The sequence below is a fragment of the Pelodiscus sinensis genome, chromosome 5 (genome assembly GCF_052426305.1).
Source record: "Pelodiscus sinensis isolate ZL-2025 chromosome 5, ASM5242630v1, whole genome shotgun sequence".
Classification (NCBI taxonomy): domain Eukaryota; kingdom Metazoa; phylum Chordata; order Testudines; family Trionychidae; genus Pelodiscus; species Pelodiscus sinensis.
The window spans coordinates 90960114-90985578 of record NC_143056.1 but is presented as its reverse complement, the minus strand read 5'-3'; the positions used below and the strand labels follow the sequence as shown (position 1 = coordinate 90985578).

At 41.7% G+C, this 25465-nt stretch overlaps 1 protein-coding gene and 1 long non-coding RNA gene across 11 annotated transcripts in view; one reads left to right on the top strand and one right to left on the bottom strand.

Annotated features, from left to right (window-relative positions):
* Positions 1-25465, bottom strand: part of NAV2 (neuron navigator 2) — a 689797-nt gene that overhangs the window by 140161 nt on the left and 524171 nt on the right. For 9 of the 10 annotated variants that reach the window (XM_075927729.2, XM_075927722.2, XM_075927724.2 and 6 more), the window contains 4 exons: positions 16256-17366; positions 11958-12070; positions 3416-3524; positions 1286-1675 (listed from right to left, as the gene is read on the bottom strand). In XM_075927729.2, coding sequence (XP_075783844.1) covers positions 1286-1675; positions 3416-3524; positions 11958-12070; positions 16256-17366 — 1723 coding nt within the window. Of the gene's footprint in view, positions 1-1285; positions 1676-3415; positions 3525-11957; positions 12071-16255; positions 17367-18078; positions 18229-25465 lie in introns of those variants that run through there. The other variant, XM_075927734.2, reaches the window with a different exon arrangement.
* Positions 18387-24367, top strand: LOC142829172 (uncharacterized). Its single transcript, XR_012903560.2, has 3 exons — positions 18387-18510; positions 19428-19702; positions 23280-24367. It is a non-coding gene; the product is annotated as an uncharacterized LOC142829172 (long non-coding RNA).

The following is a 25465-nucleotide window of genomic DNA, read 5'->3' as shown; positions in this document are numbered from 1 at the left end:
TCTACTGTAAGTTGAGTGATCACTGGGAGACACAGACAGCAAATTCTTTCTGTTGCAATGTAAAAATACCACAATTTCACCATCTAGCGGGGACAATGAAAACTGCAGCAAACATCAGACAAACATTGACCCTAATTCAGAAAAGCATTTAAGCAGATCCATGAGTATGTTCTTTTTTAGGAACACACTAAAACATGTGCTTAACTTTAATGATATGCTAAAATCCCACTAACTTCAAGAAGAATTAAGCACACGATTCAGTAAGTGATTTACTGAATATGAAGGCTTTTCTGAAAAAGGCCCCAGTAAGAAGAACCTATGGTGCCCGTATTTCCAAGATTTACTAGAAATAAGGTGACTAAGGGTACGTCTACATTGCAAGCTTATTTAGGAAGAAGCTATTCTGGAAGATATCTTCTGGAATAGCTTATTTTGAAAGAGAGCGTCCATACTACTAGAAAGCCTCAAAATTAGTCTAAGGCAGGCTCCCCCTAACGTGGACGCTCAATGTAGAGCCCCAGGAGGCACGAGGGAGGAATAACTTTAAAATGGCCCTGGTGAGGAGCTATTTTGACCCAGCAGCAGTGGAGTGTCCACATACCACTCTTCCAAAAGAACTTTTTCAGAAGAGGTGTTATTCCTCATGGAATGAGGTTTATCGATGTCAGAAAAAGCCCTCCGTTATTTCGATTTTCTTTCAAAATAACACAGCTGCTGTGTGGATGCTAGTATTATTTTTTCAGAATAACAGCCGTTATTCCAGAAAAAACAGTGCAGGGTAGACGCACCCTAATTCACCTAAAATACAATTTCCTTCTTTTGCCTTCACCTGAAATTTTGATTACAACTTAAACAGAAAGTCTGTCGAAGTTTGAAAAAAGTTGGGATTTTAATCCCCTACCATTTTCAAACATGTTGTTAATCTGAGGTTCAGTCTAAACCTTAGATGCCAAGATTCTATGGAAAAGTCTCTTCCTGTAAGAGTTCTAGCTCAGGCTGGCATCAAGAGATTCAGTATCAGAACTAAGCACAGAAACTTCTGAAGTTCACTATGTCACCCAAATGAAGGAGGAATGTCATTTAAGGATGACAGAAAGAAAGAGAGCATGAGTAACATTCTAGTCAACATTCATTCAAGTGTGAATGCTTGCACTCCAAATTCTCATGAACAATGGGCACAATGCATTTGTAACCTTTAAGTAGTCATTTAAAGTAACAGTGTAAGACTGAAAACTATAGAGTTCCATTATGCACGGTACTGAAGAACCAAATTAATTGTACTCACCCACTCGTAATGTCATCAGTCCTTATATTCTTGCCCAGAACATCACCATCGCTCATATAGCCAGTGGCATCCATGCTGATGCTTTCAAGATCTATTTCATCACCACCCTTGTCTGAGATGTCCATGTGACAAACATTACTACTGCGGGATGCTAGCTGTCTCCTCAAAGGTGCTGAATATATATAACGGCCAGACTCAGTGTTGATGAAGCGGCTTGCATTGGCTCTTGGGGGATACCCATTTCCCAATGACGGAGCATCACCTGCTTGAAGGCGGGGGCTAGACTGCCCAAGTCTCCAGGATAAAGGTGTTGGTCTTCCAGTCAAGCTGAGAATACTGCGACCGCTTACTTCAGTAGTGACATTGGTGTCAAACGTGGTCTCCAATGTGCTTAAAAAAACAATTGATTTAGTCTTCACTGACATTGTATAGAAACATTAGATTTCAGGCAATTCTGTTTCATGCATCATAAAAGAACGTAACTTCCAAATACCGGCAAAGGTATCAAATGCACTATTTGCCTAAAACAAATTTCCTAATGTATCTACCACACCTTAACACTACTTTAAAATAAAGCGTCTCCCTAATCAGACCATCAATATTGCATTGGGGAGTAAAAGAGGATTATTTATTTATATGTTTATTAATGTTTGGTATTGGTTCTTCCCAATGTATCCAAGCTCATTTTTTCCTTTTTTCAGTCCAGCCTAGTCCATAGTTGATAGTGTCACCATTCCAGGTAGGAGGCTTAAGCTGATTAAAAGACCACTTTTTTACTTTGAGCAGCTATTTTTATTATCCCTTGTCTCCTTTCTATCTACCTTTATAAAATACGCTAACAGTTTGGAGATATTCAAGTTAGCTAATTCTCGATTTATGTTCTCTCAATGAAGAATGAAAGAGAAAAATAGATATATAAAAATTAATTTCATATGTTTTCCCAAACTTGAGGACTTTATATCTATTTACACAGTACTTTGATTTTCAAATGTGTTTCATATCATGATCATTAAATATATTGCCTAAGGCTCATATATACACTTTATTTTTATAGCTAATATGAGCTGTCTATTTTCTCCTCTTCGAGAGCTGCAGATTCCGTCTCCCAAACTAATCCCAATTTCCTTTCTGGCTGTCACCCTCAGTTATATTGGACTCTGGCTAAAATAGACTAAATGGGCTCAGGCTACTTGCAGCATGAGAAATCCTGCACAAGCATGAGTAGGCATAGGTATCCTGTGGTTACAGTAATTAAATCATAATGAGCTGTCACTTTAATCGAGACTTTAAAAGGAAAATACTGTAGATGCACTGGGAGTTTATCTGTGCAGGCACAGGCAATGGCATAACTTGGCAAAACTACAAACCTTCATCTGCTGAGCTCATTTATGGCTTCATCCTATGAAGGGTTCAACAGAGTGAGTCAACTGACACCGTGGGAGCTGAACACTTCACAGGATCAGGTCCTTCATATGGGCAGATCTCATAGTCTCCTAAGCCTCTTGCTGAATATTTAAACAGCAGCCTCACAGAATGTTCAAACGTAATCACAGCTTTTGCTTATCTTGAGCATATTTTAAATATTACCGGAGATTTCTAAACACTGCTTTACTCAAAAAAAAATTGTACATACGCATCACTAATAATATTATTATAAAGCTTTGTTTGTCCAAAGTCCAGTTAGGAATTCAAGTTATGCACTTTATCAAGCAGGTCAATCACAGTTCACCTGCTTGTTTAAACAGAGTATTATAGATCTGGGGAGGGAAATGCATTAAAGTTACTCATAAGTAAACCAAAGTAACATTTTAAACGGTAACCTTTGCACAATTCTATTCAAACACCACCTAACGCACTTAACAAGCATTGCTCTTTCTATGACTGAGGTTCTGTATACAACCATCCTATTCCCTGCCCCACTATCACTTACTCTTCATAAATCTTGATAAATACTAAACAAGGATCAGGATCTGTGGTTTCAGTGTTAAAAAAAAAAGCGTAATAAATGCTTAGCCAGATTAATTCCTCCACTATCAGCATTCATCATTTTTGCCCAGCCAGACTCAGGACATGTAATATAAAAAAAATAGTAATTTCACTGCTCAATAAAGACACAATTCATGTCACTACCTGTGAGAAACCTGGGTTCCCCGTAAGCTAGACATGGTCTCCTCTAAGTTCTGTCGCAGATCAGCAATGTTCTTGACAGTTCGCAGTCGTCGAGTTTCTGGATCCTCTCCTATGAAATAACATGTCTTTAGAAGGAAAGAACCAGCCCATTTTAATTAGCAAAGGCCTGAGGCATTGTCATCTCTCCACGGCTCTGCCTCAACCACAAATCCATACCTTTACATTACTTTCCATTGCCACGGTCAGACTGAGGAATAACGTTGCATTAACTTAATTTGTGGCACAAAGAAAACCCATGGAAGTAATCAAATATTTTGTATTGGACATAAGCAACTGTTTACCCAGGAGGTTTGAATAAACAGCCAGAATGGTTAGAGCATATGGCAGTCTATTCCACCCCCATATGGACATGATGAACATGTACTTGATAAAGGCTGTCCTTTTCAAGATTAGAATCTCGGTGGTCTTTCCTTTCTCATTTTAAATAATTCAGATTGATTACTAGAAAGTTGCTGTTTTGGGAACAAACTAAACCATGTCTGTTAATTGCTCCACAGCTGAATGATATACCAGGTATTCCAGCAAATGCAATTGCCTGCCCAGCTTTGTCCTGACATTTCATTCATATAAATGAGCTTTGCGAAGCAGGTGTGGTCCTCAGAATGCATTATGATAGAAAGTTTTGTTCTGTTTTTTCGTAGGAACTCAAGTTAATTTCCCTTGAAGGTTGTAACACATTCAGGTCAACATGATACATGTTCCTGCAGTGAATTATCGTACAACAGTATAGAAACCTTCCAAATTAGACATGCAGTAGTCAAGAGCGCATTGATACGTTACTTGAATATTCAAGACCATACCAACTTTTTTTTTCTTTCCATAAGGATTCCTTGCCATGTTTATTTCCCCAAGGAAATTCTTCTCTAATACTGTCCAGTCAAAAGTAGGATAGTCTCCATTTTTTAACCTGAAAAGGAGTCTACTTCTATTTTATAAAACCTTAGTGGCCTCAGTGCTTATTTTGCTTACTTGTTCTCTGTAACTGACTAAAAACCACTTCACTGCTAGCTCAATTATATTTAACCTATTTAAAAGCTCCACAGGTGTTAAAAAGGATGTGACTTATGATTGTCCAAGTTGCTTGCTATAACACTGGAGCATAACCAAACTAGAAAACCTCCACACAGAATGTAGAAGGGAAAAAAATTCCCTGCTAATTAGCATGGCTCATTTCACAGCAGGGAATGAGTTCATTTAAATGTTTACCACAGACAACTAAATAACAAAGATCCCAAATTTATCTATTTTTGATGATACTACAGTCTTGATACTCTTGCCTGTTCTTTTAAGTGAATCCCTTTTCCCTGAACACACCTATGAAATTTAGTTGAACTAATCCACAAAATGGATAGTTCAGCTGAGACTCTACACATTAAAATTAAAATGTTTTATTTAAGTAAAGACTGAAAACCATCTCCAAACAGTTGCTGCTCTTTAAGAAAGCTTTTCTCAACCTCTGCAGTAAATTTAGTGATTGTGTAAAGTGCCAAATTCGAAGATGAAGACCTCCAAAGCATCAGTAAAATGTCTTATATTGCCCCAACCAATCTGCCTGAGCTCTGACTCACATGTAGCATTTCTAGGGAATCACAGAACATGAGAACTGGAAGGGATCTCGAGAGGTCATCAAGTTCACCCCCCTTCCCTCATGGCAGGACCAAGCACTGTCTAGATCAGGAGTAGGCAAAAGGGCCTCCGTGGGCCAGATCTGGTCCTCCAAGTCATAGAATCATAGAACCATAGAGCTGGAAGAGACCTCAGAAGGTCATGGCAGGACCAATCCCAACTAAATCAACTCAGCCAGGGCTTTGTCAAGCCGAGACTTAAACACCTCTAGGGATGGAGACTCTACTACTTCCTTAGGTAAATCATTCCAGTGCTTCACTGACCTCCTAGTGAAATAGTTTTTCCTAATATCCAACCTGGACCTCTCCCACCACAACTTGAGACCATTGCTCCTTGTTCTGCCATCTGCCACTACTGAGAACAGCCTCTCTCCATCCTCTTTGGAACCTCCCTTCAGGAAGTTGAAGGCTGCTATCAAATCCCCCTCACTCTTCGCTTCTGCAGACTAAACAGACCCAACCCCCTCAGCCTCTCCTCATAATTCATATGCTCCAGCTCCCTAATAATTTTGGTTGCCCTCCGCTGGACCCTCCCCAATGCGTCCACATCCTTTTTGTAGTGGGGGGCCCAGAACTGGACCCAATACTCCAGATGTGGCCTCACCAAAGCCAAATAAAGGGGAATAATGACATCTCTGGATCTGCTGGCAATGTTCCTCTTAATGCAACCTAATATGCCATTAGCCTTCTTGGCTACAAGGGCACACTGTTGACTCATATCCAGCTTCTCCTCCACTGTAACCCCCAGGTCCTTTTCTGCAGAACTACTACTTAACTGGTTGGTCCCCAGCTTGTAACTATGCTTGGAATTCTTCCGTCCCAAGTGCAAGACTCTGCACTTGTCCTTGTTGAATCTCATCAGATTGCTTGTGGCCCAATCCTCCAATTTGTCTAAGTCACTCTGGACCCTATCTCTGCCCTCAAGCATATCTACCTCTTCCCCTAGCTTAGTGTCATCCGCAAACTTGCTGAGGGTTCAATCCATCCCCTCATCCAGGTCATTAATAAAGATATTGAACAAAACTGGTCCTAGAACCGAACCTTGAGGCACTCCGCTAGAAACCGACCGCCATCTTGACATCGAGCCATTGATCACTACCCGGTGGGCCCAGCCTTCTAGCCATCTTTCTATCCATCTTACCGTCCATTTATCCAATCCACATTCCCTTAACTTGCTGGCAAGAATATTGTGGGAGACCGTATCAAAAGCCTTGCTAAAGTCAAGGTATATCACATCCACTGACTTTCCCATGTCCACAGAGCCAGTTACCTCATCATAGAAGCTAATCAGATTGGTCAGGCACGACTTTCCCTTTGTGAATACATGCTGACTATTCCTAATCACTTTCCTCTCTTCCAAGTGCCTCAAAATGGATTCCTTAAGGATCCCTTCCATGATTTTTCCAGGAACTGAGGTAAGACTGACCGGCCTATAGTGCCCTGGATCGTCCTTCTTCCCTTTTTTGAAGATGGGCACTACATTTGTCTTTTTTCTATCACCTGGGATTTCTCCCGATCTCCACGACTTTTCAAAGATAATGGCCAAAGGCTCCTCAATGACATTTGCCAACTCCCTCAGTACCCTCGGATGCATTAAGTCCAGACCCATGGACTTGTGTACGTTTAGCTTTTCTAAATAGTTCCTAACCTGTTCTTTTCCCACAAAGGGCTGTCCATCTTCGTCCCATCTTGTGTCACTTAGCGCATTAGTCCGGGAGCCCACCCTGTCCGTGAATACAGAGGCAAAGAAAGCATTGAGCTTTCCCCACATCATCTGTCACTAGGTTACCTCCCTCATCCATTCGGGGCCGCACACCCTCTCTGATCACCTTCTTCTTGTTAACATGCCTGTAGAAACCTTTCTTGTTATCATTCACATCCTTAGCCAGTCGCAAGTGGGTTGATCCAGCCGGCGGAGGCCCTTCCACTCCCCCGCCCCCAGGCCATTTAGGGCATTGAGGTGGGGGAGCGCACAAAACTTCCTCCTGCCCTGTGAGGAACACATGGCACTTCAAAGTGCTGCGCACTCGTTGCAGGGCAGGAGGAGATGCCACGCACTCCCCTGCCCCTAAGCCCTGATTGGCCTGGGGGCAGCGGGGAGTGCAAAGCCTCCTCACACCGTACCCCTGCCCTGCAAGGGCCTGGGGAGCTACATGAAGCTTCCTTCACCCTGCCCCCACCCTGCATGAGCATACGGCACTTTGAAACGCTGTACACTCCTCACAGGGCAGGAGGCGGCTTCCCGAGTTCCCCCACCCCCAGGGCCTAATTGGCCTGGGGGTGGGGGGAGTGTGGGAAGCCTTTTCCCGCCCTGCCAACGATATGGGTGCCTAGTGGAAAGGGGGGGCAAAGGGGCTCTCCCACCCTCAGATCAATCATGCTCTGAGAGTGGGTAGCTTAGAAGCATCCTGGCCCCTCCCCTTCCAGGTGGCCTGGGGCCACTTGAAAAATTTTTGAAGTGGCCCCTTGCCCAAAATTATTGCCCACCCCTGGTCTAGATCATTCCTGATAGATGTCTATCTAACCTGTTCTTAAATATCTCCACTGATGGAGATTCCACAACCTCACTAGGCAATTTATTCCAGTGTTTAACCACTCTGACAGTTAGGAAGTTTTTCCTAATGTCCAACCTAAAAGCTTCCTTGCTGCAATTTAAGCCCATTGCTTCTTCTCCTATCATCAGAGGGCCAATGAGAACATTTTTTCTCCCTCCTCCTTGTCACACTGTTTTAGATATCTGAAAACCGCTATCATGTCCCCTCTCAATCTTCTCTTTTCCAAGCTAAACAAGCCCAATTCTTTCAGTCTTCCCCTCATAGCTCATGTTTTCTAGACCTTTAATCATTCTTGTTGTTCTTCTCTGGAGCTTCTCCAATTTCTCCACATCCTTCTTGAAATGCAGTGACCAGAACCAGACACAATTCCCCAACTAAGGCCTTATTAGTGCAGAGCAGAGCAGAGGAATGACTTCTCAGGTCTAGCTCACAACACTTCCAGAAGCATGTTTTGTAACAGCGTCACAATGTTGACCCATATTTAGCTTATGGTCCACTATGAACCCTAGATCCCTTTCTGCAGTACTTCTTCCTAAATAGCCACTTCCCATTCTGTATGTATGAAATTGATTGTTCTTTCCTAAAAGTGGAGTACTTTGCATTTGTCCTTATTAAACTTCATCCTAATTACCTCAGACAATTTCTCCAGTTTTTCCAGATCAGTTTGAATTATGACCCTATCTTTCAAAGCACTTGCAACCCTTCCCAGCTTGGTATCATCTGCAAACTTAATCAGCATACTCTCTATGCCATCATCTAAATCATTGATGAAGATATTGAACAGAACCAGTTCCAATACAGAACTTTGCGGAACCCCACTTGTTATGCCCTTCCAGCATCTCTCTGAATCGTTAATAACTACTCTCTGAAAATGATTATCCAGCCAGTTATGCAAGATAAGGTAGTTTCATGCTCATCCAGTGCATGGCTTTTCTGAGATAGACAAAAATTGACCCCCTTGTTACCTATGTCAGTGCTGTTAGACCATATCACTTAAAATGTGGGGAGCAGTTTCTGGGAACAGATTGATACCAACAATGGATTCACATAGACCATCAATCCATCATGTAGTTATGGCTTCATGTGTACTGACCTGACAGGGCTGGAAATACAGGTTAAACCTCTAAAATTCGTGAGTCTCTGGTCCAGCAACATCCATGGTCCAGGCGGATGGATATTGCTAGACCAGAGAGTCCTGGCTGGCCAGGTTCAGGAGCTAGGCTGGCAGTGGGGAGTGCAGCCTCAGTGTCAGTGGGGCTGGCACACTGGGGCTCACAGCCCCGTTTGGGGCTGGTGGCAGGGAGCACTGTCCCAGCTGCGAGTGCTGCTCTGCTTGCACTGAAGGCAGCAGGGCTGGCACCCGAGAACGCAGCCCTGCTTTGGCCAGAGGCAGCAGGGAGTGCAGCGACAACCGAGCCAGCACAGTGGGAAGTGGAGCCCTGGCCCAGCCAGAGGCAGTATGGCCAGGAGCTGGGAAAGCAGCCTGAACTGGTGCCCCCCGGTGGTGAGGAGCCCAGCCCTGAGCCCAGATGGAAGCGCAGTCCTGACAGGGCTGGGGGCAATGGGGCTAGCAGCAGGGAACAGGGCTGGGAGGAGAGTCTTGACCTCCCCTGGTCCGGCAAACTCCATGGTTCAGGACCACTCAGATCCCGAGGGTGCCAGACCAGGCTGGTCCTACCCATAGAAACATCATAGAGCTCAATTCTCTGAGCCACAGAGTCTCTGGGATGTAAATATTTATATACCCTCAGTCTGCAAATTATCATAACACCAAAAATCTTAAAAAAGATAACATTTCTAGGACTATGGCTGATAAAGGTGCTTTTCCCACAGATTATTTCTAAGCACGTGCTAGATAAGCTATTTAGAGCACAGGCTACAGGTATAGGAGACAGAAAAGCAGTTATTTCCTTTGAGGCTCTCAAAACTAAATTGTGGCAATGTTTTTTCAAAGAGAAAGACATATTCTAACATCAGTTGTCAGCTCCTTAGAAGATATTATATTGATATTAATTGAAAATATCCAATTTGACTACATGATTTACAATGTTAATCACCTTCTGTACAAGAGTCTTCTTTGGGAATGTTCTGCATATATTGTCTGTGAACTGTTAACTTCTATATCTCATATCTATGCATATTCTTTCCTCTCAACATACACATGTAATCGTTAGCATCAATATTTGTTACATGCGTGTATGGCCAGAACAAGAGTGTGTGAAGTTTGAGATTTATTTCCTAAATTTTCCCTTCCTTTTGGGGTTAGGAACTATTTTGTTTTCCGTGTTCTCCATTAATGCTCCTTGACTGAATACTGCTCTATCTGTTCACTTTGGGCTCATCTAGACTATGTGGAAGATTTGAAAGAGGATATGCAAATTCTGCGGGAATTTGCATATCTTCTTCCGATATCACTTTTGAAAGTGAAAGTAGTCAAGATGCGGGGGTTTTTCGGCAACACCCCCTCCCTTTTTAAAAAAGCCGCTTTTCCTCAAAAAATGAGGTTTACGCAGCTTTTCGGGGGGAGGGGGGAGATTGCTGAAAAACCCCCGCGTCTGGACTACTTTCATTTTCTAAAGTGAAATCGGAAGAAGATATGCAAATTCCTGCAGAATCTGCATAGTCTCTTTAGAATCTTCTGCATAGTCTAGATGAGCCCTTTGGGTTTAAACAATTTCCTCTTTGAATTAGGGATGTGAAGGTTAGCCGATTAACCACTAAACCTCACCCTTACCAGGTGAGGCTTACCAGTTAAGATTAACCGGAAGGAAGGGGATCCAAGGCTGGAGCAGCCCCAGTCTTCAGTGGCCCTAGGCACCCTGCAGGCAGAGGCTGCTCCGATCGAGTCTGGAGCAGCCCTTGCCTGCAGGGTGCCCTATTTAACTGGCTAGCTAATTAAACAGGATTTTACCTCCCTACTTTGGATCAACATTGTTTGATATACAGACTGTCCTGCTGTCATATATTTTTGGATCTTAAACTAAGATGAGTAATGGAATAATAATATTTAAAACTAAAATACTATTCTTCATTAAGGGCTCTGAACACCCTCTGTAAGCAAGGTATTATTCCCATTTTATAAATGAGTAAAAGATAGGAAGGAAGGAAGGAAGGAAGGAAGGAAGGAAGGAAGGAAGGAAGGAAGGAACTATTTGAGAAAACTCAGGAACCCAAATGCTTTTTCCCCCTATTTCAACAAGCAATGTGCTACCTTCCATATTTTTGTACAACTGCAGGAATGTTCTCAAGGACAGTATCTCTAATTCCATTTGTTTGTTTAATATTTAATGCATTTATGTATAAATTATAGATGCAGATATGTGCATACGTGCACTTCTGCAGCTCTCCTCTCCACCACTGATTCTTCCTCTTGGTTCTGTGGTGCGCATGCATGCATGCAGGTGTAAACGTGGCAAAGGTAGAATATATGATGAAATATGAAATTAATCCATTTGTTAAACTTTCAGCCACATGATCTCCCAAGCTCACAGTTTAAAAGATCACATCAAACTGGAGAATGCACAAACTAAATAAAGAACTCTACAGCGATATCACAATTTTGACATATATTAAACATAGATTTAGCTTTTAAACAAAAACACACAGTTTTCTAAAAATAACAGAATGAGGGATGAGATATCAAAGACTTACTAGCACAACTCACATTTGTACTGCAATGTTGTTGCTAAAATTCACTTATTGAACATGTATTGTTCACTATTAACTATTCCTCGCAGTGTTGGGAATTTTAGAATATGCACAAACACATGAATTACTTTACAACCCACAGCATCTTAATCCTAATCAGATTCAGCACACATTTATTCAATAGATGTAATAAGTTAAAATTGGTTTTATAATTCTCACTGAGCTATAGAAGTATCCCCAATAATTTAGTCATCAAATTGATGAGTGCTGTAGAAAGCTACTCTCCTTTCTTCTACAAATGTTACGACTAGTTTTATGAATGAGCAATTGTCAGAATTCAAACTTTCAAAACAAAAAGATAGTTTGTTAACCTATCATTTTAAATATGGGAAATGCAAATGTGGCTTGAATCTAAAGCACAGTACTTCTCAAATTATTCATCCTGAATGTGACAAAGTTGAGCCCCTGGTGTCCAAAATTCTGTTCCTTACCCGGTTTCTGAAAGACCAAATATTAGAACTCATCAAAAACATGGTACTAGGAATAACCACATACATTTCCCCCATAAAGAGAGGGGAAACAAACTTCAGTTAGCCCACTCTCACATTATATACAGTTCACACATCAGTTAGCTAGACATCTTCCAGGACCTACCTGAAAGGTCTTCGAGACCAGGCTGTCCAGTTTTAGTGTAAAGAACAGTATCCATGCTCACCCCTCCCGTGCTGGACTCAGCTGTTACATTTCCTTCATTGTCTGTCTGTGATCTTAAAGGCAACACAAATAGAGATAAGCAGTCACTCACCACCAAAAATATATCAAGTGTAACATTGATAAAACTGCACCCGCCATCATCCGCTGTGTCCTTTTCTCTAGAATACACTAACAGACTGACTTTACATAATTCATTAGTCCCATGTTGAGCTATGTCCTAGAAACGGAAACAAGCACTGAACTGTAAAAAAATGAAATATTCATACTCAAAATGTAGACTTCACAGTCATCCCCCACCATCACACACACACTAAGACACTCAGCTTTTCAGCTAAATTTTCAGCAGCACATAGGCTATGTCTACACAGCAGTGTTATTTCGGAATAACTGATGTTGTGAAATGACAAAGAGCAAGTCTACACTGCAAGCAGTTATTTCGAAATAATATTGAGCAGGAGGACTTCTTACTCCAATTCCTGTAATCCTCATTTTACGAGGAGTAAGGCAAGTCGAAGGAAGAGTGTTCTTCCTTTGACTTCCTACAGTGTAGACAGCGAAATAAGCTATTTCGACTTCAGCTACATAATTGACATGGCTCAAGTTGCTCAGCTTAATTTGACTTTAGCTCGGCTGTATAGACATTCCCATAATGGGCTGAAACTCTGATCTTTGTTAACAATAGAATATGTATGTGACAGTTCTTCACACTTGTGCAGAGTTCTTTTTGTGGACTAGCAATGTCACCAGATCTTCTTTTAAAAGAAACACATAGGTAAAATAAAACAATAACCATTGCATGCAAACAGAACTTGGGACATGATATTATTCAGTGGAAGGTGTTTTTCAGAATCTGCTTTTCAGTTCTGTATGAGTACAAATCTGAGATCGCTTCATTTTATTGGTTACACTGTGTTTTGGATCTTTGGATCAAGGCAGATAGAAGTGTATCTTCCTTTACATATAAGAAAGAGTTTCTAGATAAGAGGACACAGAAGGTATTTCACTGATAACATTCTTTATCTCAGCTAAAAGGCTAAGTATGTGGAAACATACAAAAGGATGTAATCATTTCTCTATTTACAGTTAAAAAATCAGAATAGGCATATTTACAACAACCCTCTGTCATAGCTCCTTAAGTAAGGGTTGTGGACAGGGGAAGGAAATGGCTAGATTGTTCCTCCTCTCCTCTACCTAGATAACATGCCCCTTAATGCTATAGCATACTGAGATAGTTTAGAAAAAATCTGAGGATGCTCTTATAACATCTCAGGGTATGTCTATACAGCAACATTATTTTGAAATAACTTAGTCCGCGTTCACACAGCAGGCGGTTATTTCAAAATAATGCCGAAATACTGTCAAGCTGGAAGACTTCTTACTCAGACACCTGTAACCCTCATTGTATGAGAGTAAGGGAAGTCAGAGGAAGAGTTCTTATTTCGAAATAAGTGCTGTGTAGATGCTCCCAATTTCAAAATAAGCTATGCAATTGACGTAGCTCAATTTGTGTAGCTTATTTCAAGTAAAGCTCTGCTGTGTAGATGCACCTCCAGTGTCCACTTCTAATGCTCTCTGGGTCACAGATACAAATTGATGAGCCTAACTAATATAGACTTTGCTAACAGAACTGGATCTTTAGAGTTCAGTCAGCAGAGAATCACGTTACCATCCTGATGTGCCAGATTCAAACCCTCATCTTGACATCCCACTGTGGCAGGCAGGGCCCCAAGATCAAGAAGATACACTAGCTCCTTGGGATGTCCCCTATAGCTGTCTTTAGCCCATAATGGCTCTTTGGAGAAAAGACCATCATTTTGTTCTGCATCCACACAGCTCCTAGTACAGGTAGATGCTAGAGTGACACTGTGTTAATATATAATTGGAAGAGTTTAAAGTTTGGAACAGAAACTTTGAAATGGTGCTACAAATTATATCCTTCAACCTTCTAAACTGTTACTCAGTATTAGTGATTGGATCCCTTTTTATTAAGCACGGATTTACTAGTCCTCTTCATTTTTCAAGAAAACAATATGATACATTTTGACCTTTCACTTTGATTCTGGCTGGGTTAGTAAATATGATATTTTTTCAAGACTGCAGCAGTTTTTCGGGCAGAATTGTGCAATTTGTTTTGCATTCTTTCAAAAGGTCAAATAAACATTACCTTGAGACCACCAATCGGTTATTAGAGATATAAAAATTATATGTTAGCAGCTCAGCTAGCTTCAGGCTTCCACTGATACTGGTATTGAAAACATTGAATGGAGATCAGCTCCAACTCAGTTATTGCAGTGCATTTTATTTTAACTTTTTCATCAGGATTATAGTCATAAACACACAACAATCCAATGCCTAATGAATTCACCCTTGCATGTTCATGGGGGTAAAATATTTAACAACTGAGAGCTGATCATAGCTACTGGGAGAGTATTTAAGAGGCCAGGTCAAAATGTTTTCTTATTTTTATATCCACTTTTTCAAAAGTGTGTGTGTGTGTGTGTGTGTGTGTGCATGCATATACACATATATGAGCACTACTTGCCCTTTTGGCTACTAGGCAAATCAGTTTAACTTATGTCCTATGTTGGGGAACAAGCTCTAACACAGAGGTCTTTTAAATCTTTATCCACAGCATTATAATGGTAAGAATTGCATTGGCGCACTCTAGCTCAAAACAGAGCGTTGCATCCCTAATGGGTTTATAAACAAACAGCAGGCCTGGTCCAGCCTGCCATCAAGCAAACGCGATAGTGGTGATTTGAAAGTAGTGGATTTTGGAAGCAGCATGCATCCAGAACTTACACAGATGTATATGTATTTTAATTGTGGCACCCAAAAGAATGTCATATTAATATGTATTTTAGTCAAGTGAACCATTCACAGGTGGTATATTCTCAAGTGCTGACACTGCAGAAAGCTTGCACAGCTTTTTATAAATATTCTGGACAATGCAAAAAAAAAAAATCCCAGTATTGGTCTGACTGCCCAGCAATGTTTAGGTGCTCAAGAGAAGGGAACGTAACAGCTGAGCTCCCCTTTTTCTTACCTGAGTGCAAGGACTTTTCCATGCACCTTTGCTAAAGGCCCATCACGGGTGGCGGGTAATGGAAGCAAGGGAAAGCATTGCCTTCCCAAAACTGCCTATGCAGTTCAGTCACCTGGGAGGGGCTGGGGCTACGTTGCGAAGCAGCTCAATGGTTGGGGACGGCTGGGACCGTGCCACCTGGCAGCCTGGCTCCCCTGTGGCCGAGGAAGGTTGCGGCCACGCCATGTGGCAGTCCCACCCCTCAGCAGGGGTTGGCGGGGCTTGGCTGGGGGGGGGTTGTGAAGGGGTATAGTCTCGGGGGAAGGGATGTGGCTTTGGGTGGAAGGGGCGTGGCTTTGGATGGAAGGGGCAGGGCTTCACCTGTCTTCACTGCTGCCCATGAGGCCTATATAGGGAGCAGGGCTAAGGTCGACTCCTCTGACTCCATGCCTAGTTACAGAGCAAAACCCTCTCATTGGCGAGTGAATGCTTGGATCCTAATGAAGGATTGAACTTCAGTCACGCTCTTCCTTCACTTGTAGCCTTCTCTACACTAAGCACATTTTCTAAAGATATTTTAGCATTGCAAACACTGAGCTACCTTCACTACTGATAGTAAGATCAGGAGTGCTGGTATAGGTGGGTCACCAACTACTGCCATCTTATTTAACACTATGACATATTAAAAGCAGTCTGACCAACACAACATTAAAAATGACTGAAGCAGAGGCTTGACTATCTGCATTAGGACTCGGAACACTGCACACATCAATGAACGGAAGTGGTGTCCCCAGCAGCTGGAAGTTTTAGACAGAGTCTTACAGACATCATGCCTGTCTGAGGCACAATGTCTATAGGAGCTCCCAGTCTTATACCACAACTGTACCCAAAGCCTACCGCAGCTGAATCATATAAATATTACATCTCAAGTACACACACTGTAGACATACTATTAAGAGGCTAGTACTGTTAAGCCAGCTTTAAGCAAACATGGTACCTGAGATTATATTTTTAAACTGTTTGGAGCTATAATTATTCTCAGCTATGACTGATGGTTTTTAACAGTAATTTGATAAATCATGTCAACTTTTTAAAGGAAGTGTAAGCACCAGTGCAGCTGCTGTTCAATTTTTCTCCCCCTGCTTCCAAGTAACCATAACACAAATGGATAAACTGCAGGTTCAAAACATCATGCTTGAAGAGTTAACCCTACCTGTACATGAAAGGCGCTACTGTGGCAGTGTTCGGGTGGTTGTATTGCTGTTGTGGATGAGGTAGCTGAACACTGACAGTATTGCTTCCTGTAGTCTGTGTGGTACTAACTGGCCCATTGACAGCTTGGGTGCTGTTGCTACTGTTAAGAGCAGACACCCCTCCTATCCCTTTTCCTTCTGAGGAGGCTAAACTTGAAGTGGAACTGGAATTCCTGCTGTCTAGTTGGGTCTTCTGATGAGAGAGCCCTGAGCCAGGTTTCCCACTGCGGCTTCTCTCACCTTCCTTTGCAGAAGTTGGGGCACTTGGGGATTTCCCTGTGGTGTTTTTCATTCCTGGTTTTGGTATTCCACTGTGTGAAGGTGCGGAGGCTTCCTTCTTGGCACTATTCAACTTTCCTCCTTTCGGGATAAAGCTTGCAATTTTGGAGGACTTTTTTGGCATCTCTGTTGTAGCTGGTGCTGTCTGTTCTTCTTTTGGCTCCTCTTTCATCTCCTGTTTCTCGGTTATGGATATTCTTTTTGCAATGTCTTTGCTTTTATCCTTTTCCTTCTCTTTCTGCTTCTCTTTCTCACTGCCCTTTGGGGAACTTTTCTTATTAGTCAGTGCCCGGCTGAAAGTTCTTTGTGCAATTCCCTTAAGTGCAATTTTGGGGCTACTGGATGTTGGTCCTGGGTGGTTCATATTCCGATGCGCAGCATCTATCTCTTCACTTTCCTCAAAGCTAGGAAGTGTCTCTAATCTTTCACAGCTAGTGTCCCGAGACCCTGAGCAATCAAGGGATGTTCCTCCTGCTGCTTTGGAGCCTCCTTTGCTATTGAAAAGTTTTAATTTCTCAAGCATGGATTTTTGACCATTGGGAGTTGCTTTGACCATTTCCAACGGTGGTTTTGGAGACTCTGGCATTGGTTGCTTAACAGATAACATGGAAGACGTAGCTGTGTGCTTCACACTAAGGGACTTGCTGCGCCAAGGTTTAATGGCAGAGCTGGGCTGGGGTATGGCTGATGAGTTATTGCAACCAACAGCATTTGAACTGCTGCTGCTTTGAACTGAAGATGGTACATTTTCATTCATTCCTGTGGACTGTGAGGCTGTACTGTCTGCTGGCTCTGGCAATAAAAAACAAGAACATTAGTACCAGATATTAAACCAGCTCTGATTAATGCAATCAGCCAGTAAAAGGGCTGGCACTTTATACCACTATTAGTAGGGGGGAAAAAGAGAATTCCCAATATTACAAACTACAGCAGTGTCACTAAACAAAGCTAGACGTCTGATTCCCTCCCTCAATACATTGGCCAACTCTCACTGTGGTAATTTAAATTTATTCACAATTTTACAGTCACATAAAGGAAGTTAAATATGCAAAAGCCAACTGTGTTTCAGCATATTCTGTAGATCTACACTGCATCTTCATTAGCAAGTGTATGTGCATTATTATGTAACCAAGATTTTCCCTGTGCTTTTAGAAAAATCCTTACTGTTCAAATTCATTTATCAGAAAAACTGCATGGAGAGAAAACCCCACTGAAGTTATTTCCAGTTGAGGATAGTTTCAAATTCTGATATCCATTAAAACAGAGACAAACCCATTCTGCAAAAATAAAGCTAACTGTATCTTTATTCTTGGAATCAACCTAAGTGATACATTTTTATTCAATAACTGCATCCAGCTGTAAGAAGATCTAGTGTAAGTAACTGCAAATCGTTATTCAGTGAGCACAAATCTTTTATTTACTTAGTTTTTTAATGTTACTTGCTTTTCTTAAGTAATAAGTTCAGCACCTAAAGAGAGCTTGAAAATCAGACTTGCTTACTCACCTATCAGTAGCCACTTCTCCTCTTCTAAAGTTTCTCTTTCCAAACCTTCCCTTCTGGAGACGTTACTCTCTCAATTATCACAAATATGTTTTCTGTTAAACGGCTCATGTTTCCAATTAACTTTTGTCATCTCTAACTGTTCGGCTGCCCAGCAGCCTGCTGGGGATTAACGGCTTTTACCTATATTTCCCTGCCCTCTAGCAATAAAGTAAACTGAATATAGAGCTGCTTTTTTTTAATTTAAAAATAAACAGCAGTTAAGAACGTATGTTTGCAGCAGCAGGAGCAGCGCTGTGAATTCAGTTCTGTAAATCATGAACCACAGCAACCACACAGGGCTGTTTTACTTCACTTTCAGCTGCTCACTGAAGATATAGCTTTGTTAACCTCACTCTTATGATCCAAACCAGACCTCCCGAAGATTTAAAGCACGTAAGTCTTCACGACTTAGTAGAGATCTGAGTTTCTAGGGTTGTTGGGAGATCCCTTTATAATAAGCTCACAGTCATTTCACATTGTTATGTACTAAATGGAATAACAGGAATTAATGATTTTTTTTTTTAAGGAAGAGATGTCATTACTGAAATGGGAAGATTTTCAGAGCTCTGTTATTATTAACTACCAACTACTAGAATAGCTGGTCTTTCTAGCCTTTTCCTCTGGAAAGCTCTCCTCAGTTCGATAAGGGCAATAATCACCTCAGCATTCAGGGATTTGATTATGACCACATTTACCACAGGTTTAACTAGTGCAACTCCATTGCCTTCAGTACAGTTACACCTCATTTACTCTGTTGTCATAGCAGAATCGAATCCTAACTGTTCCAAACCCTGTTTTGGCAGGTGGCGCTTGAAGTGCCACTTTCTGCCTGAGCTCAGGAGCACTCCATGCTCAATCATAAGGATTAGGGAGCGTGGGGGAAATGCATCAGGTGATGTAGGAGAGGGAGAGAAAAGGAGGACTGTGTGCAATTAAGGGAGAAGGGGTCAAGGAATACAGGAGCTGCTTGAAGATCAGTCAGCAATACTGTCCCCTCTCCCCATTTTTCAAAAGACTGTGGCACCACTGCTTCTCCCTCCATGTTTCTTGCAGTAACTTGGTTAAGAGCAGTGGCACCCCATCAATACAGGCGACCTAGGCAGTCGCCTAGGGCACCAAGATATATGGTCGTTGAGGGCTTTGGAGGCAGGGGCGCTGATCACGAGCCGATCGCGCATTTCGCCTAGGGCGCCAGTTGCCGGCAGCTTACCTAGGGCCACTCCTGGTTAAGAGTGCTACTAACTTGGTGTTGTTTTTTTTTACTGCTGCTTCTCCCTACCCCCCCCCCCCAAATCCCCTGCTGCCCATAGCAAGGAGGAAGCAGGTTAAGAATTGTGCCTGAATTACGTCTGTAAGTCTACATCTACGCTACATGCCTCTGATAGAGCTGGGGAGCACACATATGTTGCTACACTCCGTGATGCAAAGCACACCTCACCCACATTGCGGTGCATCACGTCAGTGAAAGACTCTGGTGTGGGAAGAGATGGAAGAGCTGCAGTGGAGAAAGACTATCAGCTCCTTGCTGCCAGAGCCCTTCATTGCTGCTTGGGACATTCTTCCCCGGAAGCGTGGTGATTTAAAGGTGCCGTGACTCTTTTTTTTGGTGAATTTTTTTTTTTTTGCTCAATAACTTTGGTTCCCCGTTTTTTTGTTTCTCAACCAATTTTTTCCCCGCCATGTTGAGTATTTTTTTGTGAAACTATCTGGCAACCCTAAACATACTGCCTAAAGAAGGGTGCATTGTAAGATTATGTCTGCACTCTAGTTAGACACTGATGGCTGGCCTGTCCCAGCTGATGTGGATTCAGGCTAAGGGGCTGTTTAATAAAAGTGTAGAGTTTCAGGCTAAAGTGGGGGTTTTCAAACTTTGTGCTGCGGCTTGTAAGGATAAGCCATTAGTCAACTGCATGATGCTTTTTTACCTGAGCATCTGCTGGCATGGCCACTCACAGCCCCCAGTTACTGCGGTATAGTGTTACTGGCCAATAGGAACTGCAGGAATCGGTGCCAGCTGGGCCACTATTTCCTGCTGCTCCCATTGGCTAAAAATGCGAACCACAGCAACTAGGAGCTTCAAGCAGCCATACATGTGGACACTCAGGTAAACAAAGCATCTCATGACCAGCCAGTGGCTTACCCTTAGAAGCCATGGCCCACTCTACCTTGGTCAGGGCTGTGCCTGAGGTAAAACTGGAACCCAATGGAACCATGGAGTAAGATGCAGATCAGCATGTGTAATGAACCTGGCTCTCTGAAAATGTGAGTAAAGAAAACTCCAGCATTTGTTTTTTGTTTGCCTTTTTAAAATTTCACATGGAGAGTATGCAAAAAGTAAAACTTACTTATAGCATGAAAGCTGCCATTTCACTGCTATAAAAACAGGGAATGAAAAAACTAATTAGATCACCAATTTTAGATGTGTCAATAAATTATTTTTAAAGATAGGTCAGTTAACTCTACGTTTGTTTTAATATCAGCTTTCATTCACTTTAAGTGATTTCAAATGGGGATACTAAGAAATGGTATCTAAACAATGGTCTGTTTCTAATCTATGTCAATTTTCCTTGCTTTTGAAGCCAAACACTGAGATTAAATTAGTCCACCAAGCCATTCTTTATCTGACTCTTCCTGCAACTTTACTGCCACACTATAATCTCACCACTATTCTGGAAGAGTGGGCTTCTACATTCAAGGATACGTAGATATTATTGTCTCCATTTAACAAAGGAGAAACTCTGTCACAGAAATGCGATGACTTGGAAAAGACTACAAGGGGAACAGTATTAGAGCTAGTGTTCTCCAAGATTTCAGTGGGTAATTTAAATAATAAAAATCGAGATTTTCTTTTCTCACCACAAATGTTTGGGTTTGCACATGCAGTTAAGGCTTTATGGGAACAGCTGAAATCTGATTTACCTATATTATAGTGTATATTGGCATTGGTGCTAGAACTTCAGAGTTTAGACTTTAGAATTCAGGAGTTCCTGGTCTCGCTCTTTTTTTTCCCCACCTCTTTCAATCTTTCTCTTCTTGCCTATACAATCCTACCACTTCAATGCCCACACAATCCCAACCTTCTCTCTCTCTTCCTCAGCGCACACACTTAAATGTGGGATCCAATTTTCCTCTTACTTATATGATATAAAATGCAGTTCCAGTAACTTTAGATGAGTTACCCCTGATTTATGCAGGTGTCAGTGAGATCAGACTTTGGTTTATAGTGCTGTGAAACAGTGGAACACCAACGAATGGGAAGGGAGAGAGGGAAATACATCACCAAATCAATATAATACCGTTATTAGTTTCTGGATCTGATACTTTCCAAGAAAAACCATTTGATGTCCAAGAATGTCTGACTTCATACTGTGCTCTTATTAAAAGATGTGTAATATCTCCTGAAGTCAGATAGCCAAATGGAGAGAGAGAGAAAACACTTTTTCATCTTCTAGCACAAGCACAGTGGAATTTTATGTATACTGAACTCAAACCCGTTATAAATAGGATTTCACTGTAACAGAACAGAGTTCCCAAACTGTTTTCAGTTAAATGCAAAGTTAATGAAAGCTAACATTGGAATTAAATCTGCTCTGTAAAAAAAATAATTGCTTTAGTATAAGAAAATTCCACTCATCTAGGATTGTCTGCTCCTTTGCTACAACCAGCTTGCCACTTTATATTCTCATTAAAATCAACCACTTATACTAGTAAAACAATTGAGTTCTGCTCCAAAAGCATTAAAATGTTCTTTTCCCTTAAAAATAAAAAGCAGATGCCCCTGAATATAAAATACACTAATGTGACAAGGGAGGTTAGTTCAAAAGAGCATCGACCTTTTGCTGATGAAATGTTCAATGGGTTTTATGATAAATCTATTTATTCCTTTATTGTTCATTTGTGGGGGAGATGTTTTCATTCCTTAGAAGCCCAAATTAATTAAATTGACAATAAATAAAATATGTTCAAAACCAAAATTCAGCCTAGGCTAAATAATCATTTCTCTCCTCATTTCAAAGATAAAATGTTGTCTGAAGTCCATTTTATTCCCAATGTTTCTGTTAAAAAGATGTTAGTGGTCTAGCACCAATGCCAATATACACTATAATATAGGTAAATCATATTTCAGCTGCTCCTGTAAAGACTTAAGTGCATATGCAAACCCATCCATTTGTGATGAGAAAAGAAAATCTAGAGTCTTATGATTTAAATTACGCACTGAAGTCTTTGAGAGTACACATTATAAGAGGGGCTACAGAAAATAAATGCAATTTCCTGGGATTTGTCAAGCTAAGGATGTGTCTACGCTACAGAGGTTTTTAGGGAAAACGGCGGTTTTTCCGAAAAAAATTCACTAACGTCCACACTGTAATCATGTTCTTTTGGAAAAAAAATGGAAAGAACAGAGGGTTTTTCTCTGACAATGGTAAACCTCTTTCTATGAGGAAGAAGCCTTTTTCAAAAGAGCTCTTTCAGAAAAAGGCGTGTGTTGGACAAGGAACAGGGAGTTCTTTCTCAAGAAGAGGAAAGAAGAAAAAGCATAGGTACCCAATGACCACTCCATCCATAGTTATCACAGCTTAAATGTGAGCCATTCAGTATAGACGCTATCTTTCAAAAAAGCAGATTGCTTTTTCAATGCACTTTGGCAGTGTGGACACACTCTTTCGGAAGAAGTTTTTTCGCAAGATCTCTTCCAGAAAAGCTTCTTCTGAAAGACGCCTGCAGTCTAGATGTAGCCTCAGTGTAAACACGCACTTCCACATTTGTTTCAACCAAAAAACATCCTAAAATGCAGTCACATTGAAAGCAGCAAAAGCAGTGCTTACACAGATGATGTTAAAAAGGTCAAGATCTTTATAGTATCTTTCCATTAAACAAATAAAAGTATGTTGATTTTGCTGCTACCGGGAACAAATAAAATGTTCTCACAAAAAATAAATCCTCAGTCTAGTGCATAGCTTAAGACACCAGCTACATTGTGTGTAATAAATGCAAAGAAGAGAGAAATTCATACTTGAAGTCCAGGTGAGGAAGTGGTAATAGACCTGTGGTAATAGACCTGTTCTATGGCCACTATTGTAATGGCAAAGCTGCAGAAGGTGGTTGTGTTGCTCCACTCCCAGCGTAGAGGAGTGACTTGGTGTATCTTGTTTCCTCCCCAGGAGCGACCGGAGGCTGGCTGTTGCAGCTGGTGCCCTTGGTGGGATGCCGATTGCAGCGCCCCTGCCTGAACGGCCGTCAATGGCCACAACGTCATCATCGGGCGCCTGGGCCAGCGGCGCCCTAGGCAGCTGCCTAGCTTGCCTAGGCTCATGGGCTGCCCCTGTTCCTCCCATGTCCAGCTACCAAACCATACTCCTCCAAGGCAGTACTGAAGGAGTACGGCAAAGAAGGCTTCATACCAGATAGCCACCTTTGCCTTATCTGAGATTTATAATGCTTAGCAAACAATGCTTACATTGTTCAGGCTTATATATTTCTGTCAGGGATCTACCATAACACTGGAATTTCTCCACATGCCTAACTAATGAGAACATGTAGAAAAGGATCTGCTTAATGAAGTAGCTCTTCACTTGGCCTTTGTCAAAATTAGCAAAATTTTATTAACAAAAAAGATACTATTTCAATAGTAAATGTGCTGACTGCGGAACTGTAGTGAGCATAATGTCTCACTGGGCAGGCCCTCTGACATGGGAGAATGCATTGTCAGCCCTGGGACAGCCACTGAGCTTATGCCAGTGGCAGGGACAGCCACCACCACATGCGGTGCACAATCACTTTTCTTTAAAAGCGGAGTCTCCCAGAAAGAGAAATGCTCTTTGATCCTGTAGTGAAGCGTACAAAACCCATCTTGTTTAACTGAAAAGAAATCCACTTCACTGAACTGGACAGACTCACTCGCTTCCACTTTTACTCACTGGATTTCTATCAAGATATTTAAAGGGGGATTTAATTTACTATAATATAAAACAAAAAGTCACATTTATTCCTTGAAATCTGGAGCATTATTTCCCCCCACAGGAGGTAAGCTCTGTCTGGTAACTTCAACTGCAGTTTTGAATACTCAGCACTTCTGAGAACTAGGTCCAAGATCTGTGGAAATGTCAGACAGAAAACTCGCATTTCTGAAAAGTCCTCTTTTGTTCACATTAAGCTGAAGCATATGAAACAACAGTTCAGTTGTTTGTGGGTTTATTTCATTAAGACTCAGCAGTTTCTGAGTGTGAAGTGGGGGAGGGAAGGAAGCTGGAGCCCAGACAACACTCTTTGCTCATTGTCGTCACATAACTGACTAAGACATTTGAATTCCTTGTTTTTATTTAGTTACAGTAAAACTCAAAAGACTCTCCACATGACTGGCTAAGAACAAGGCCAGAGGGATCTCTATCATCTGGATACAAGTTATGCTATTATGAAATAACGAAATAAGTGGACTGCCTTTCAAAGACCGTGACAGTTTTTAATTTAAACCTAAACAAACACAACCCCTGTTCCTTGTTCTTATAAAGGTTTCTATAATTTGTAAAAATAAATCCCCAAAGGCCTGGGGTGACAAAGCCATCACAAGGCATTAATGGGCTCCAGCCAAGAGGCTGCGACTGCATCCCCTCACTTGGATTCTTTACATAATTTGAAATTTAGTGTTCCAATCTGGGCCCTACCGTCAGAACTCTGGTATAGAAATGGCAGGCACTAGAAAAGATTTAGACTGATAATACTGAGCAGGCACATACGGACCACTAACGAGACAACACTTGTTACTGAATGACTTTGCCAAGCAGTGAAGTTGTGTAACATGCCACAGTGATAGTAAAGTGATCGTAACATTGGTAAGGGTCACCAATTTGGATTTGCACGTATTCTTAAAGATTGTCATGTGATGAAACTTTGAATTCATCTTTAATTCCTGACGATGCCAGAACAGCCCTGGAAGGTGGGCAACCCTAACTATCTGGTACACCTAGTTAGGCTCTCTCTCCCCTCCTATTCTCTGTCTGTAGTACACACAGTTTAGTGTCCTGAGGACTAACATACTTTAGTTTAACTGCAGGCATTGGGCTCAGCATAGGAGTATTTAGGTGAAATTTGGGTTTGCAAGAGGCAGATCATAGTAGATGATCTCATGGTCTCATGGGGCCTTAAGCCAGGGAGGGGAACCTAAATCCCCGGCTTCCCTTGATCCAGCCCTTGAGATTTGGGACATCCCTAGCCCAACCGAGAGGGGAAGCAGCAGGGAGTCAACTCTAAAGCCCTTGCATGGGTGGCTCTGTTGGGGGGGGAGGGAAGAGGGAAGAAGCAGCTCTATGCACTACTGTCCCTCCACTCCTCACTGGGCAAATGGCAATGC